This window comes from Mastigoproctus giganteus, chromosome 1, assembly GCF_048544385.1.
Source record: "Mastigoproctus giganteus isolate SK-2022 chromosome 1, ASM4854438v1, whole genome shotgun sequence".
NCBI classification, from domain to species: domain Eukaryota; kingdom Metazoa; phylum Arthropoda; class Arachnida; order Uropygi; family Thelyphonidae; genus Mastigoproctus; species Mastigoproctus giganteus.
Genome location: NC_143575.1, coordinates 195,269,259 through 195,283,663, shown reverse-complemented (window position 1 = coordinate 195,283,663; position 14,405 = coordinate 195,269,259). Strand labels below are relative to the sequence as shown.

The 14,405-nt window shown below is 39.8% G+C and overlaps 1 protein-coding gene across 1 annotated transcript in view; it reads right to left on the bottom strand.

The window, feature by feature from the left end:
- Positions 1–1,130: 1,130 nt before the first annotated feature.
- The window catches only part of sim (bHLH transcription factor single-minded), a 128,444-nt gene continuing 115,169 nt past the window's right edge, over positions 1,131–14,405 (bottom strand). Inside the window, exons 8-10 of the mRNA XM_090390304.1 lie at positions 11,460–11,566; positions 7,653–7,800; positions 1,131–2,748 (exon numbers count right to left, since the gene is read on the bottom strand). Of these exons, the coding sequence (XP_090246430.1) occupies positions 1,362–2,748; positions 7,653–7,800; positions 11,460–11,566 (1,642 nt within the window). The 3' untranslated portion in view covers positions 1,131–1,361. The remainder of the gene's footprint in view (positions 2,749–7,652; positions 7,801–11,459; positions 11,567–14,405) is intronic.

Here is a 14,405-nt window from a genome sequence, read left to right as displayed (position 1 = left end):
AATGACATCCCATAGGTTTAGCAATATAATCCATTTCAGTTTCCAGGTTACTTTTAATTTGCACTGAGACACGGTCAATGCAATCTAAATATTCAACTGAATCACTGCATTACATTACGTAATATAAATTCCTACACTAAACTTTAATTTATGCACAAAAATGGAAACATGGAAACGCCAAGAGAAATTAACTGAGAACTTTAATAAAATAACTTATGAAAAATAAGGAGTTCGTGTGAATGTCAGATTAAATGTACCGTACTTAGCAGCTATAAAGAAGTTAAAATTGAAGTTGCACCTACGCAAAGAATGATTTACACAGCTGCAAGGTATTTTAGCTATTAGTTGTTTACTGGAGAAAAGTACTGAAATAATGAAATACAGTAGTTGCAGTCTAAAACATCACGGTCGAAGATTTATCACATGGCCATGGTTTGCATAGCTGTAGCCATTCTATTGATATCTCCAAAAAGGGGGAAAAAAATATATATATATATATATTATATTTAGGCCACCCGAATAATTAAATTCATCTGCCGTGCTGTGTCTTCTGTCTGTTAATTGCGTGTGTTCTATGGTCGATTTGTCTGTTTGTTGGACGAAAAATTCCAGTTTCTGGGGAGAAAAACCTTGCTATCTACGCCTGAGACCGACTAACTCAGCCACGGAGTATTGATATATCCAGAACGGAACTGATATTTCCACCTAACTAATATTCTTTTTTTTTTTTTTTTTTTTTTTTGAAACACTACCCCATCTCTCATTCAGATATGGGAATGTACCGCTGGCATTTTAGCAGCATCCTCAGCAGTTTGCATTTTGTTCTACCTTAGGTGGGAAAAACTGTTTCCTCTTATACGACGACATCGTACTGCCTTCTCCCTCATTTTTCGGTGCGAGTAAAATAACAGAAAACGCAAACAGAATTGACAGACTAGAAAATTTTCTCATGTTTATTGTAAAAATGACAGATACATCCCATTCACTGGTCTAACATTACCAAGCTCTCAACCCGGGCCAATAAGTTAACACCTTAATTTCTTGGCCAATCAGACTTTCACAAAGTCATCACGTCATTGCTAACAAGTGCTTTTTAACTTTTTTCCCCCCTAATGTTAAGGTTAGTCACTGAGTCTCGTAACCTGCATCTATTCGGTTCTTTAGCAACGCTAGCGGCATCTAGTGGTTGCTAATTACAATAGTAACGTCTTGGACGTGTGAAGAATTGTGCAATGCCCTTTGAGGATACAGAGAATCCCTCCGCTATTCGGGTCATGTGACAAGCACAAGATTCTCTATCAAGCCAGTCCCTCTTATCTCTACGAGAATTAGCTAAAGGAGTTTACAGGTTATTTTTCTAATCAGTGGACGAAGCCATTGGCTAGTTGGTACTGTTGGGCGTCCACGATGACGCTGGTGTAGCCTGGTTGCTGGAGAACAACGTTCCGCGGCAGGTCGACGCCATCACAGGGCAGAGTTGTTGGCATCCCGTTAAGACCACAGAACTGTTTGTCACCGTCGGCCGTGTATGAATCTATGGAATTACGGTCGCACTCCTGCATGATTAAGTACTTGTCTCCGAGATTTGTCACGTCGTCCGCAATGTGTCTCTGGTTGTCACAATAACCCGAGACGCTATAAAAGTCCGCTGGTGTGCACGGCACATTTTTACAAAACTGTCTTGAATCGCACGCGATGTTTTTGAACACTGCTGTCCTGTCGTAGTCCTGACTGTGGTAGGCTGTCTGGTTCTCACAAGACTGATTGATATTTGACCGTTGATGACGAGATTCGCCAGCAGAGGGCGAACTGTGTATGATGACGGATTTGTAGTTGCTGACGTGGCCGCTAGGGGACACTGTCTGCTGTAAGGCACTAGCCATGGAGCTCAGTTGTCTGGCCTTCTCTTCGTGGCTAAGCATTGCAATATTTCCGTTGGGATTGGGGGTCGGCGAGTTCGACTTCGCTAGAGGAGAAGAGCTTTCGACCACACTATCGCTGTGACTGTCACAAGGCGACCTTTGAAGGTCCCCAGGAATACCGTGAAATCCGTCCAAATCCGATTCCGATATAGTGGAGTCGGAGTGGTTGCTGTAGGAACCAGAGTGGTAGAGGGAGTTTCGAACCGTGTCGTGGGCACTATTATTTCTAGTAGTGAGGTGGTCGCGAACAACATACGCACATGCGTCGACCGTGGGCGATGGACCGCAGTGTAGTTGTAGGTGAGGACGTCCTGCGTGATTCTGTACAAGGGTTGAGTCCTCCATATCTGGGGTGGATGTCGTCGAAGGGTTCGAGCACTGCGAGTAGCCCGGGAAGTTTGCGACATCTGTCCTGGTGATAAAACGCTCCTCCTGGTCCGGGTAGAGCATGCGTTCGTCAGCGGACGCAGTCAAGCGCGGCTGGTTGTACGAAAGAAAACCGCCATCAGGCAGCAATCCCATAGCCACGTGATAAGGCTGCTTGGCACTGACGGAGTAGCAGCGTTCGTCCTGATAGTGGACCGTTGAGAAGGCAGGGTGCTGCAACGCTAACGAGGCATCGTAGAGGTTGGCGTCGAACATGTCTGTCCTATAGTCGAGGGGCTCCACGCCCGGATACGGAGGCCTCCGGCACTTGCTCTTTCCCGTTCGCAGTTTACCTCCAGAAGTTTGTCCGACAGCGGGAGTGCCGTCGCTAGGAAACGCAGACTCATTCTTGTTCTCCAACTGGTCCACCTGCAGTTGGAGGTTCTTGGCTTCCAGTTCGCTGTAAGGAAAAAGAAAAAGAGGCTGTTAAATGGCACGAGCTTGCATCTTGAGATTCAGACCTTAAACACAGACTGCTTCAGCAAAATTCAAAATATGAGGGAGAAAACATTTTATACTCGTTTTCCGACTTCCCCTACCTCCTTCACCTTTCTCCCCCTCTTTTTCATTAACAAGCCACAATTGCTCGAGTCTATACATGTAATTAGACATACAGTTAAATGCGAATGAATTCGGAATTGTTAGAAACCACTGTATCGCCTTTTGTTCGGAAATTTACAAATTTTCAGTTTGTTCGGTTACGTTAAACTGATCAGATAAATGCACTTTATATAATAAAACAAGTAATAGTTCTTAACAATGATAAAATGCAAAACATACTTAATGATAAGCAAATAAATATAAGAATTACTATGTAACAAATTTCAAGATACCAGTTCATCTATAAATAGCAGCCACTCAACCTCAGAAGTTTATACAGAATTAGATTTATAACATTCATTGGCATATTTCTACCAGATCTCAGTTACACATTACTTTTCAATTTAACATTTTATTCCTGTGGGCTCTACAGTCGAAGCTCTTTATAGCGACCCTCTTTTTAACTCCCACCATTACGGTATATCGTTCTATGTGGTTTGTCCCGGCCAATTTCTCATTAACTAATGCTGTTTAATGAACGATCGATATAACGACCGTTTTTCTCATTCCCTTGGGGGTCGCTTTACATAGCATCGACTGTAGTTCCGATTACAATAATATATATTTTATTATACCAAAAAAGTTTCTCTTTAATTAGCTCGCCCTTTGAATATCTGTTTAAATTCTAGCTAGAAAGAATAAACAAACAAAAAAGTGTGTGTGTTGGGTGGGATACAAAAACTGGGGTAGCAAAGACGTGATTCTTTCACATCAGAATTTAAATAAAGTCAGTCAGAAGTAGTTACTCAAGAAGAGTTTTTTTTTTTTTTGCTATATACTTCATTGATTTACCTTAAAAACCCAATAAACATACCCAAAGGCCCAGCCAGGCCAACGTATATCTCGCAGACATAATGCTGCCCGCGCTGATTTACTTCGATGTTGTCGACAGTAGGTAAACAAATCTATCTGTTGTTGATGCCTTAATGTTGCTGATCTGGAAACTATGTGCCGGCAATTCTGCACAAAAAAAAAAATTCTTTATAATTATACAGTTGTTAATGTACTGTACTGTATAATATTAATTTGGAGTCAAGTAGCGTGACACCCTAAAATCGTTGCACGGGCCTACCCTTGGGTATTCCATATTACCAAACTCTGACCTCTACATATAATAAGTTTCAATGCAAGTACAATACATAATAGCACATACCGCAACAAAATCTATCCTTACCTAATACTCCAACTGAATGCACTTAATATAATATAATATATAACCAATAGAGGATTTAAGCTGAGTAAGCGGCCGCTTAGAGTTTCCCGAAATTACTATATCTAAGGCAAGAATGCCAGCTCCTGACAATGAACTCATTACTGGCTCAATGAATCATTTCAAACGTTAACTAATTCATTAGAAAACTTTTTTACGTTATGCTTTGCGCAAGTAAGTGTATAACAGTTTCTTTTAAACACTTATGTAAACTATGTATAAGTTAAGTGCGATAGCATCATTAATACATAGCCAAATCTGAATTAACAGAATATTTGCAAGGCGGCATTGTTTTAAGTATATCTCATATTGTGAATACCTTCACAACGAGTTGCCATAATATTGCACTACTTCGAATAAGTAACGCTTCACCTGAGGAGAAGACTAATGTTACTTATTCTCAGATGGATACCACCACCCAGAAGGCACCGTTTTGAAACTCGGTATGGGATAAAGTTCTCGATTATCCTAATACTATCCCTATTAGACTTAGAAAAGAGATAAAGATGCAGGAAGGTGATAGTAGGAGAGGTAGAGGAAGAAAATGCCGTAGAAGGAAGAAAGGGACAGTTGCTCCTTCAACTCACACTCAGAGCTCTTATATTCCTCGAATGGGCAACGCTTCCCCAGTAGAGAAGATTGTTGTTACCTATTCGAGGAAACTCAGTGGCCATCAGGCCCCCCCGACGGCAGCGTTTCAGGGCTATTTTGTATTTGTGTGGGATATTAACTCGACTGTCTACTTGAGAATAAGTAACATTAGTCTTCTCCTCAGGTGAAGCGTTACTTATTCGAAGTAGTGCAATATCATGGCAACTCGTTGTGAAGGTATTCACAATATGAGATATAACTTAAAAACGATGCCGTCTTGCAAATATTCTGTTAATTCAGATTTGGCTATGCTATCGCACTTAACTTATACATAGTCGAGACTTTCTCATAGCTTGAGGCTTTAGCCCTAAACGCTTTATAGTCTAAACACTTATGTAAAATAAATATATAAAAAGTATTTCCTCTTAGGGCCCCTGAAAGTGCTAAATCCACTATTGATAATGACCCAATCCACAATAAATATACAATTCTACACAGGCGAGATGCGCAAAAATTTACAAGAGCATTGTTACGGCAACCAATACAATAGCGCTTAGCTGAAAACAGGCCGCGCAATTTTGTGGCAATGTATTGATTCGAACGCACAACATATGTATCAGTGAGTATGTAGACTATCCCAGAACCACAGGGAAATACGGTAATAAAAGCGTACTTTAGCTTCTTATAATGGTTTCACACTCGCGAGGAGTCTTGAGATGCATCCCTCCCCCCCCCCGGATATCGACTAGGAATACACTTGTTTAACACATGTTAGGCCTATCCTTGTACGCATTTTCATTCCAAGGCCACAAGTGCGAGATTTCAAAATACGTCATACCTTCGCCAAGTCAGGAAATACGTTGTCTTAGCTTTCTCTTTATCCTTTAGGTTGTTTCTCCTTTGTGTCTACAGGAATCGCTACTTCTAAACTGAAGTCTCTCAATATCTGAGTCTTCTTATTTCATATATTCTCACATTACTGCAACACCTGTGTTGAAACTCTGTCCCAGGTGTTCCTGTGAGTGTAGGCCATAATCCTCTAATGTTAGCTAAGCTGCAGTCCATATTCACACATTGAATTACCATAGATTTGCGGTATCAGATGTCTAGACAATTTTGCTGCCGTGTACAAAATTTTAATTATATATATTACGATGATTTTCACGAAAAATCCTTTACACTTGAAAAAGTTACCAAAATGGAAATGTTAACTCAGCTGTGCACATCTCACCAGTTACCATGTGGGGATTAATTGCGAGTTTAGGATATTAAGTATTATTTATCAGCATTTATTAATATGAAATAACAGATCCAGGCATGAAGTCATTCGATTTCCTGATTGATCACGTAATCTCTCTCTCTTTCTCTTTTTTAATCAAGCAGCAATACTGCTTGCATAATTAGAAGGAAATATTGCATTTCACAAATACGAAATTCTCTTAATATCACAAGAGTTCAGAATAATAAATAATATTAAGAAATGTTTGTGAACAGTAATAGTCAATTTCTTGATTGATATGCTTCATTGATTTTTTCCGCCCTTAATTTTTGGCTCACTTAGCCGAAGAAAGGTAGTCTAGTCAGTCAGCAGCACTCCCTGCCTACCAACGGAACTAACTCCGGAGTTGTCCCAATAGCCGAGCCGACGAGTCACTCGCTTAACGTTTCCAATGGCTGAAAGCGAGAAACTACGACAATATGTGGTGTAGTGATAGCTAGCCCCAAGTGTACGCCTTTAACTTTATTACCCGTATAAAGTCACACAGGCGGTCCTAGAAATATGTAGAGTAAATAAACTACCTCGGGTATTCTATGAGCAGAAAAAACGATACTGAGGCGTTATCATTTCCTTCTCTTATCATTATGACCCTTACTTATTTACTAGTAATTAAAGTTCAAATAACTTTCGCCTACGGAGCTCAACGAGTCATAAATTAGTTCACAGCGCGTTTTCTCGTTTTCGGGACACCCCTTTCAATCAGAGCACGGAACGAACTCCAGAACGCCGTTTAATATGCTCTGGTATTTCATGTATACGCGTCTGCTGCCTTCTGTTCTGTTATCCTGACTACCATTTCGTAAAATTTTCCATTTCGAGCCCTATTTTCAGTACCTGAGATTATTATTAAGTCGAAATGTGAAGAGAAGGGCTCAATATGACTGTTGGATCACAGCTTGTCTGTAAATCCAAGAAGTGGATTTGCAAAAGGGCTATCTTAAAACTCCAATCTCTCTCTCCTTAATTTTCGACTCACTTAAGCATATAGTATAAGATTTCCAGTCACATGATTCTAATAAACAACAACAACAACAAAAAGAGTCCACAATATTATGCTCCATAATAAAAATTCCTTCCTTGATAGCTGCGTAAAATAGACAGTGCTGTCAACACAATGTGATAATTGGAGGGAATGAAAGCAGAAATAAGGAATTGAAAAGGTTTTTACCACCAGAATTTATCGAGTCATCTACTGCGGATCGAAGAGCTTACATATGAATTGGTATCTGTACTTTGTTTGGCACCAATGAAGATACTTTTAAATTACCTGTATTTCATCGTTATCGCATCTTTTTAATTTTTCGGATGAAATACATCGTAATGCACTTTCAATTATGTAATATAACAGGTGGACAAGGAATCTTCCTGCAGCACAAACCAAACAAATGTTTAAAAAAAAAAAAAACTGAATGAAAGTACTGAGTTATGCACGCTCGTGTTCGAATCCACTTTAAGCTTAAAAAAAAAAAAAAAAAAGCGGAGAATGGTTGTAAATCACCGTAAGCAGTTGTAAATTCCTTCGATGATATTACTGTCCCGGCGTATAAACAGAAATTTTATTTAAAATATGCAAATCCTATACCTTGCATAAAATACATTGAAAAATTTGCTTTTCAGTGCTTACCTGAGCACATAGTTCACACTGACGATGCAATGCGGACGAGACGATCGGCTATTGTGAACAATTGTAGCATAACTTTGCATCCACACCCAACCTCCATCTTTGGTAAGAAACCGGTAATACCTGGTTGTCACTTGACCTTTAAGTAACACTAGAAAAAAAAAAAAAAAAAAAAGAAATGGGATAAACTGCAATTAGCCTGATTTCCGGTCGGAACGAACAAGTGATGAGCGTACAACAATTTAAATTGAGATTGGGACGTTACCGTGAACTAGCAAGGCAGTTGAATAGTGGAGAGACCTGTAGAAAACATAGCACGACAGTAGCAATGACGGAAATTCTGCGCCACGATATTTGCATTACATTTTCATATAACGTTTTTCATCGAATCAAACTTTTCTACATCGCCAACGGATAGAGATTAAGCTTTAAAAATCGTGGCTAATTTAGTAGAATTCAACTGTTGCTATTTACCATATTTTGAATCTCCTAACTTAAACTAGTGCTATAAGAAAATACTCAATAAACGAGACAGTTTTAATTATGTTCATTATGGTATTCCATTATTTTTAGATCTTTAATGAGTAGTGTTGTTGTAAAGCTTTTAGGCTTATCAACGACTCATACTGTATTGTGTCGTATGTATTGTTTGTAAATTACGCGCATTCTGTGGTCTATTTGCCAGCTTGCTGGAGAAAAAATCCGAGTTTCTGAGATAACAAACAATGTAACCTCGCCTGAGACCGACTAACTCGGCCACTCTGTGAAAAAAGCCCATAAAAATTCCTCACGTCGTTGACGGGATGAATTTTTATCAACTGTGCTACCCACGAGGATCATGAGTAGTGGCTGGCTTCTACACCGCTACAAAAAAATAACAGAACACGTAGAACGTGGTGTAACTCGAGAAGCCCTTCTGGACTTCAACTGCTACGACCTATCTACACCAAGGACCACCAAGATGGCGGCAGCTCTCAACATCAGACGTCTTCCTGCCATCATTCACGAGAGAAGATTCGTCTTTGATATCAAAATGATGGTCGGCATTATTTCAGTACCAGATTTCTGTGCTAACTGCGGATGGAGGATCCCGGTCCCAAGCCGTAGGGATAATCCAATCCTACAAGCCATTCCAAACTGGTTAAAGCTAACTGATCGGTTCCTGCCCGTGCAAATGCTGCAACACATACAGTCCTTGGATGGCGACCTCTACAAATTCGCAGTCGACAAGGAATATAGGCAGAAAGTACTCGGTCGACTTCCTTCCGGACCACGTCACAGGACATTAGAACCTGCTCCCGGAGACATATTTATCACTGCCTTGGATCCATCATCCCAGTGTTCAAACCTTTCAGGAGTCATAATGCTTTTTTCTTTTTTTTTTTGTGTTTATTATGTTGTGTGATTTCTTTTATGCAAACCCCTGGCTTGTAGCCGTGAAGGGAGTTGTATACAGCAATGTGCTTTCTGTATATAATAAAGAGTTCTTCTTCTAAGATTGCGATGAGGCGGGACAAAATTTGGTATGGTGGTGTACCATACAGTAAAGATGAAATGAGGAGACAGCAAGAGAAATTTCGGACATGCATAAGGGACGTTTATAGGGGTTGTATAAGAATTACCAAAAAGTTAAACATTACAGAAGTCGATACAAGATGCTTGAAAATATGGTCACATGACATCAGTATGGCGTATGATCCCCTCCAACGGCTAAACAGGCCTGACAGCAATGAAACATCTCGATATAAGGGTGTCTATAAGATTCAGTGGCAATAAATCCCATTCTTGCACCAGCGCACACCCTAACTCATCAAGTGACCGAGGAGTTGGCTGTCGGCGTAAAATGCGACACCCAACAGCGTCCCACACATGCTTGCCGCGGCAGTCATTGGATATCTTCCGTTTCAAGGTATTCCTCTACCACTTGAGCTCTATGCGCAGTGGCGTTGTCGTGCGTGAAAAGAGAATCTGGGCCAACCGGATTTCTAAAAAGTCGCACATAGGGTTCGAGGACCTGTTTTCGGTACCTCTGGCAGTTACGGTACTACAACCAAACATGAAGATGAGTGCGGCCGTTGATCATTATGCTGCCCCACACGAGAACACCGCCCATACCATAAGCGTCCCTTTCTCTGATGTGGGAAATATGGTACCTCATTCCACGTCTCCGGATGAAATAACGTCTAGAATCTGTTTGTAGGCTAAAATAGGACTCATCAGAGGGTTCTTGACGGAACCCTACGATGTCCTGTCATCAACTGTCTCTTGAGGTTGCTGGGACCACAGGTGAACACATTTCCAACCGGACTGAGTTTTGACGAGCTCTGAAGTGGTTTGAGGTTATTGGGATACAAACCACTGGCTTCCCTGCATAGAGTCCACTTGGAAATGTTTTCATCTGTGGCCACAGCAACCTCAAGGGACAGTTCTGTTCTTGTTGAACAGACATAGCCCTCGGGCGACCTTGTACAGCACTTCTTGTAATGGTTCCTGTCTCCTGAAACTGCTTCCATAATGCCGAGACGAAACTGCGTGACACATTAGGCCAACGTGCCACCTCCACCTGCCCGGTTTCAATTCATCCGATGGCCTGCCATCCACCTCAAAGAATCATCTAAACGACGATGACTTGCCACTGTCGTTTAGATGACCCTGAGTAATGGAGATATAGCTGTCCCACTGAGCAAGCCTAAACACGAGGTTGTTGTTGGTATAGGGCTTAACGTCCAATCTGTCTTGCCAGTACCACTTCCCCTCGTATGTTTCGTCGGAAGCCAAAGAGCCACAGCTTTGTTTCTTGCTTTATCTGGTAAAGTTTATCGTTAGTGTTACTTTTCCAGATCTGTGACCATTTATCGTAGCACGCTTTGCGTATGATAGACTTATATTCATTGTAAGGAACCTGTGGATGTTGTGAGAGAGCGGGTTGAGGATGTTTAGCGGCAAGGTCAGCACTTTCATTTCCAAGAATGCCAGTGGCCAGGGACCCAGCAAAAACTGATTGGACACACTGCAGCAGAATAGCTGGGACAAAAAATGGGGAAGAATGAAGTGATGTGGTCGCAACTCGTGTTGGTATGAATAATTTGCATAATGCGCGGCTCTGTAAGGTGGTGGATCGATTTCTATTGGATACTTGGAATTTGCATGCCAGGATAGGATGCCTATTATATCAAATATTCGTATTTGGCAACATTGTTCGCAGTAAAATATTTTTCATAAATATTTTATTTTTAGCGAAAAATAAAATATTTATGAAAAATATTTTGTTCTGTTAATTTTGTCGAGCAGTGTATAGTATTATGCTTATCTGCACGTGATATAAGCATCGATAAGAGCCAGCTGGATTTTCAAGTCGGATTTTTGCTAAAACTAGCTTGAAATGGCTATCTGGAGGTGCATTTGCTACAACAAAAGTTCTTCTTTATTTGCTTCATTTCCTATGAAGTGAGATAAATTATATGAGATGTTCAATGTAAAAAGTGATTGAAACGTGTTTGATCGGATGGTTGAATGTAACAAAATTCTAAATCCCATTCTGCAGTTATTTTAATATAATTTACATTGCCAAAAATATTCGTTTACCTATAATATTAAAGGATTTATGACAAAGAGAATTTCAGTTAAAGGATCTTTTAAAGCTAAGAATTGCTTAAAGAATTAATTTGTTATTATTTTGATATATAAACAAATATAAGATAATACTGTGACATTTTATAATAAAAAAATAAATGTTATTCAGCTAAACGTTATCCAGATAGAATGCACTCCAACAAAATTGTACAGTGCTACTTAGGGCAATATACTCACGTGTATGATGGGAGTACCGCATGTGCAAACTGTCACTTCCATGTATGTAATGGTACAAAGTTTTCTCTATTAGGTCTTGCGGTTCGTATCCGGTCAACTGAGCCACACTGCAAATAAAAATATTTTGATCAAGAGACCAATTACCATTACATTAAAGTATAGATCTACACATTATTCCATTTATTTCAAATAAGAAAACTATGTTTATTTCCATTTGTTGCTAATGTTTTGTGGGTTCATACTAAGAGGGATATTCCGAATCGGGCAAATGGTTACGAGTGGAAGTCTTTTACGCCAATTATTGAAGCTGTACATGTTTAAATAGCGAGAAGATCACGCTAACATCCAAACAGAAACGAGAGAGAGAGAGAGAGAGAGAGAGAGAGAGAGAGAGAGAGAGAGGTGAAAATTGATTCATATTCTGCAAATTCATCATGGGCGTATTGCTGTACATTGCTTGACGTAGCCCAGTGGTCAGGAGCGAGAGTGCATAGCACGCGTTTTTGAGTGGACCGGGGTTCAAGCCCGTGCATACTAAATACGATAAATATTTGTATTGACGATTTATTGTAAACTCTACTGATTTGGTTGTCGTGTCGGAGTATAAACAAAAAAATTTATTTATCATTATTTTTTTTTAAATAAAAAAATAAGGGACATGTTATGTTGTTCAGGAATCAAGTCTCTGTGTTGCGCAATTCGTTATAATCCTACTGTTTATCTGAATGAACACGTCTGATGAATTGTACCGCGTTGTTCCATTTCAGAAGGCAACATCTGCGGTGTGGGCGCACTTATCCGAGGGCCGACGTCTGAATTTCGCAATAATAAAAATGTCAGTGGGCAACAATAAAAATGACTGTCATTTTTATTGTTGCGAGTATAAATACACCAAGTCTTTGACATCTGCGCCAATGCAGAATCCTTAAGGATCCTCCCTATTCTTCAGCCTGCGGCATGGAGGCGCAGAAAAGTCGGCAGGTTCCTGCCAATGGAAATGTACCACAAAATACAGAAGGTTGATGCTGATTACAAGTAGTTTATTGATGAAAAAGCTCTGAGCATTTATTATCCGCCCTCCTAGCCTTTATGGCTTTGCCAGGGTGATTTATAATAAACAGATAAATAAATAAATAAATATAATCAGTGAACGGTTCTCGCTATTAGCAGTATGGTGGCTATGCCAAAGTGGTACAAAGACCATAGTCTTTGTACCACTAAAGAGTCTAATGTGCATAGTATTAGGGTCAGGCGCCACCTGTGGTTTCCCACATCTGCGCCATATGTTCGCTGTGAAGGAATATAGTAGTACTGTAAATGCCAGAAAAGTGTTGTGTGCTGTATATGACATTGCGTTAGGTTCTGTTGTGTGTCCTGGCACTTGGCCGCAAGGCCCCTGGTGGGACTCCACGTTGCCCGCACACACCACTAGGAGGTAGCCAGCCTGGCCATTATTCTCTGGCTTGTCTCCGTCCAGGAAGCTCTGGCGACCCTGGCGGAGACAAAAAAAAAAAAAAAAAAAAGGTAGAGTCGGGGAAGTACAGAGTGTACGCAAGAAAGGAGGGTATAGCTAGAAATATGGAGGATGTAGGCGAAGGCATCCTCCAGGTTATCAATGGAGCAATAAGTGCCATCAGTTGAAAGGGGAACCCGGGAAGGACGATAAATAAGACAGCAAGACAAGTGATACTACAATTGAGACGGTTGATTATTTCATCTCGCATAGCAATGTAGACTTGTAGAGAATCTGAGTCTGAACATGTGAGCGGCCAGACAAAGCTGCTAAATGATTCATGTTTCTTTTGCATGCCACGAAATTTGTTTCACAGAAGAGATCATGCCATGAAATTTGTTTCGTAGAGGAGATCATGCATGATGTCTGTTTTAAAGACGACATCATGCCATAACGTCTGTTTCAAAGTACAGTACGGAACTAAATTCCACGAAGTTTGTTTCAAGGAAGAGCTACAGCCTTTGATAACAGCCTTTGATAACAAAAACAAATGTACAGCGTCGACTGGCATGGTACGAGATATACTGAACTTAGATGGATCCAGCTGATGTCAAGCACGATAACTGTGTAGATCCCGATTATATATATTATGGGGAAGATTATAATAAGAAAATTATATTGAGAGATATACCTAGGTTGATTGATGGAAAACGCAGGGGATAATACAATATACAAAACTTATCGTTGTATACCTGTCTTGTATATATCTATCTAGGTATATCGTTGTATATCTCTTATTATAATGTTCCCCATAATATATATATATACATATAAATACGATATATAATACATTATGGATGGACCTAGTATATCTACTGCCACTGCAATTCCACTAGCCCATAAATTCATTATATATTGATATAATATATATATATATATATATATATATAGTAAAGAATAATTGTATTAAGAAGCTAATTAAGATGAGGGTGGAATGTGCCTGTACGAAAAAGAAGATAACATAGCTTATGAATCAGGGACATTGCATTAGCAAAACGTACCCTACAACCGATTTTGATTTAAACCTAATGAATATACGGTATACACCGTGAGCGATATATGGTATGAATAAGAAATAGACAGGAAGTTAAAATAAGGATAAGAAGTGAAAAGGTGACCAAAATAAGATAACATTGCAGTGTTTTTCACAATCTCAGTGTCATCATCAGAGGTCATCCACCGAAATTATGAAAAAGACAGCAATGTTCTTGCTTCTGTTTCCAACATGTTCTGTATGCTATGGTGCACGTGAGCGGTTGCCACGTGTTGAGAAAGATTTTTTTAAAAATTTTGCGGTAAGAGTCTAATAGATTGTGCCAATAAAAGTGGTTATGTTATGTTACGTGGTGCATACAGATCATGGATGACCTTACAGAAGCAAGTGAAAAGAATTGAAAAAACTAAAGTAATGAATATCGGAATAGGCAAGAAGA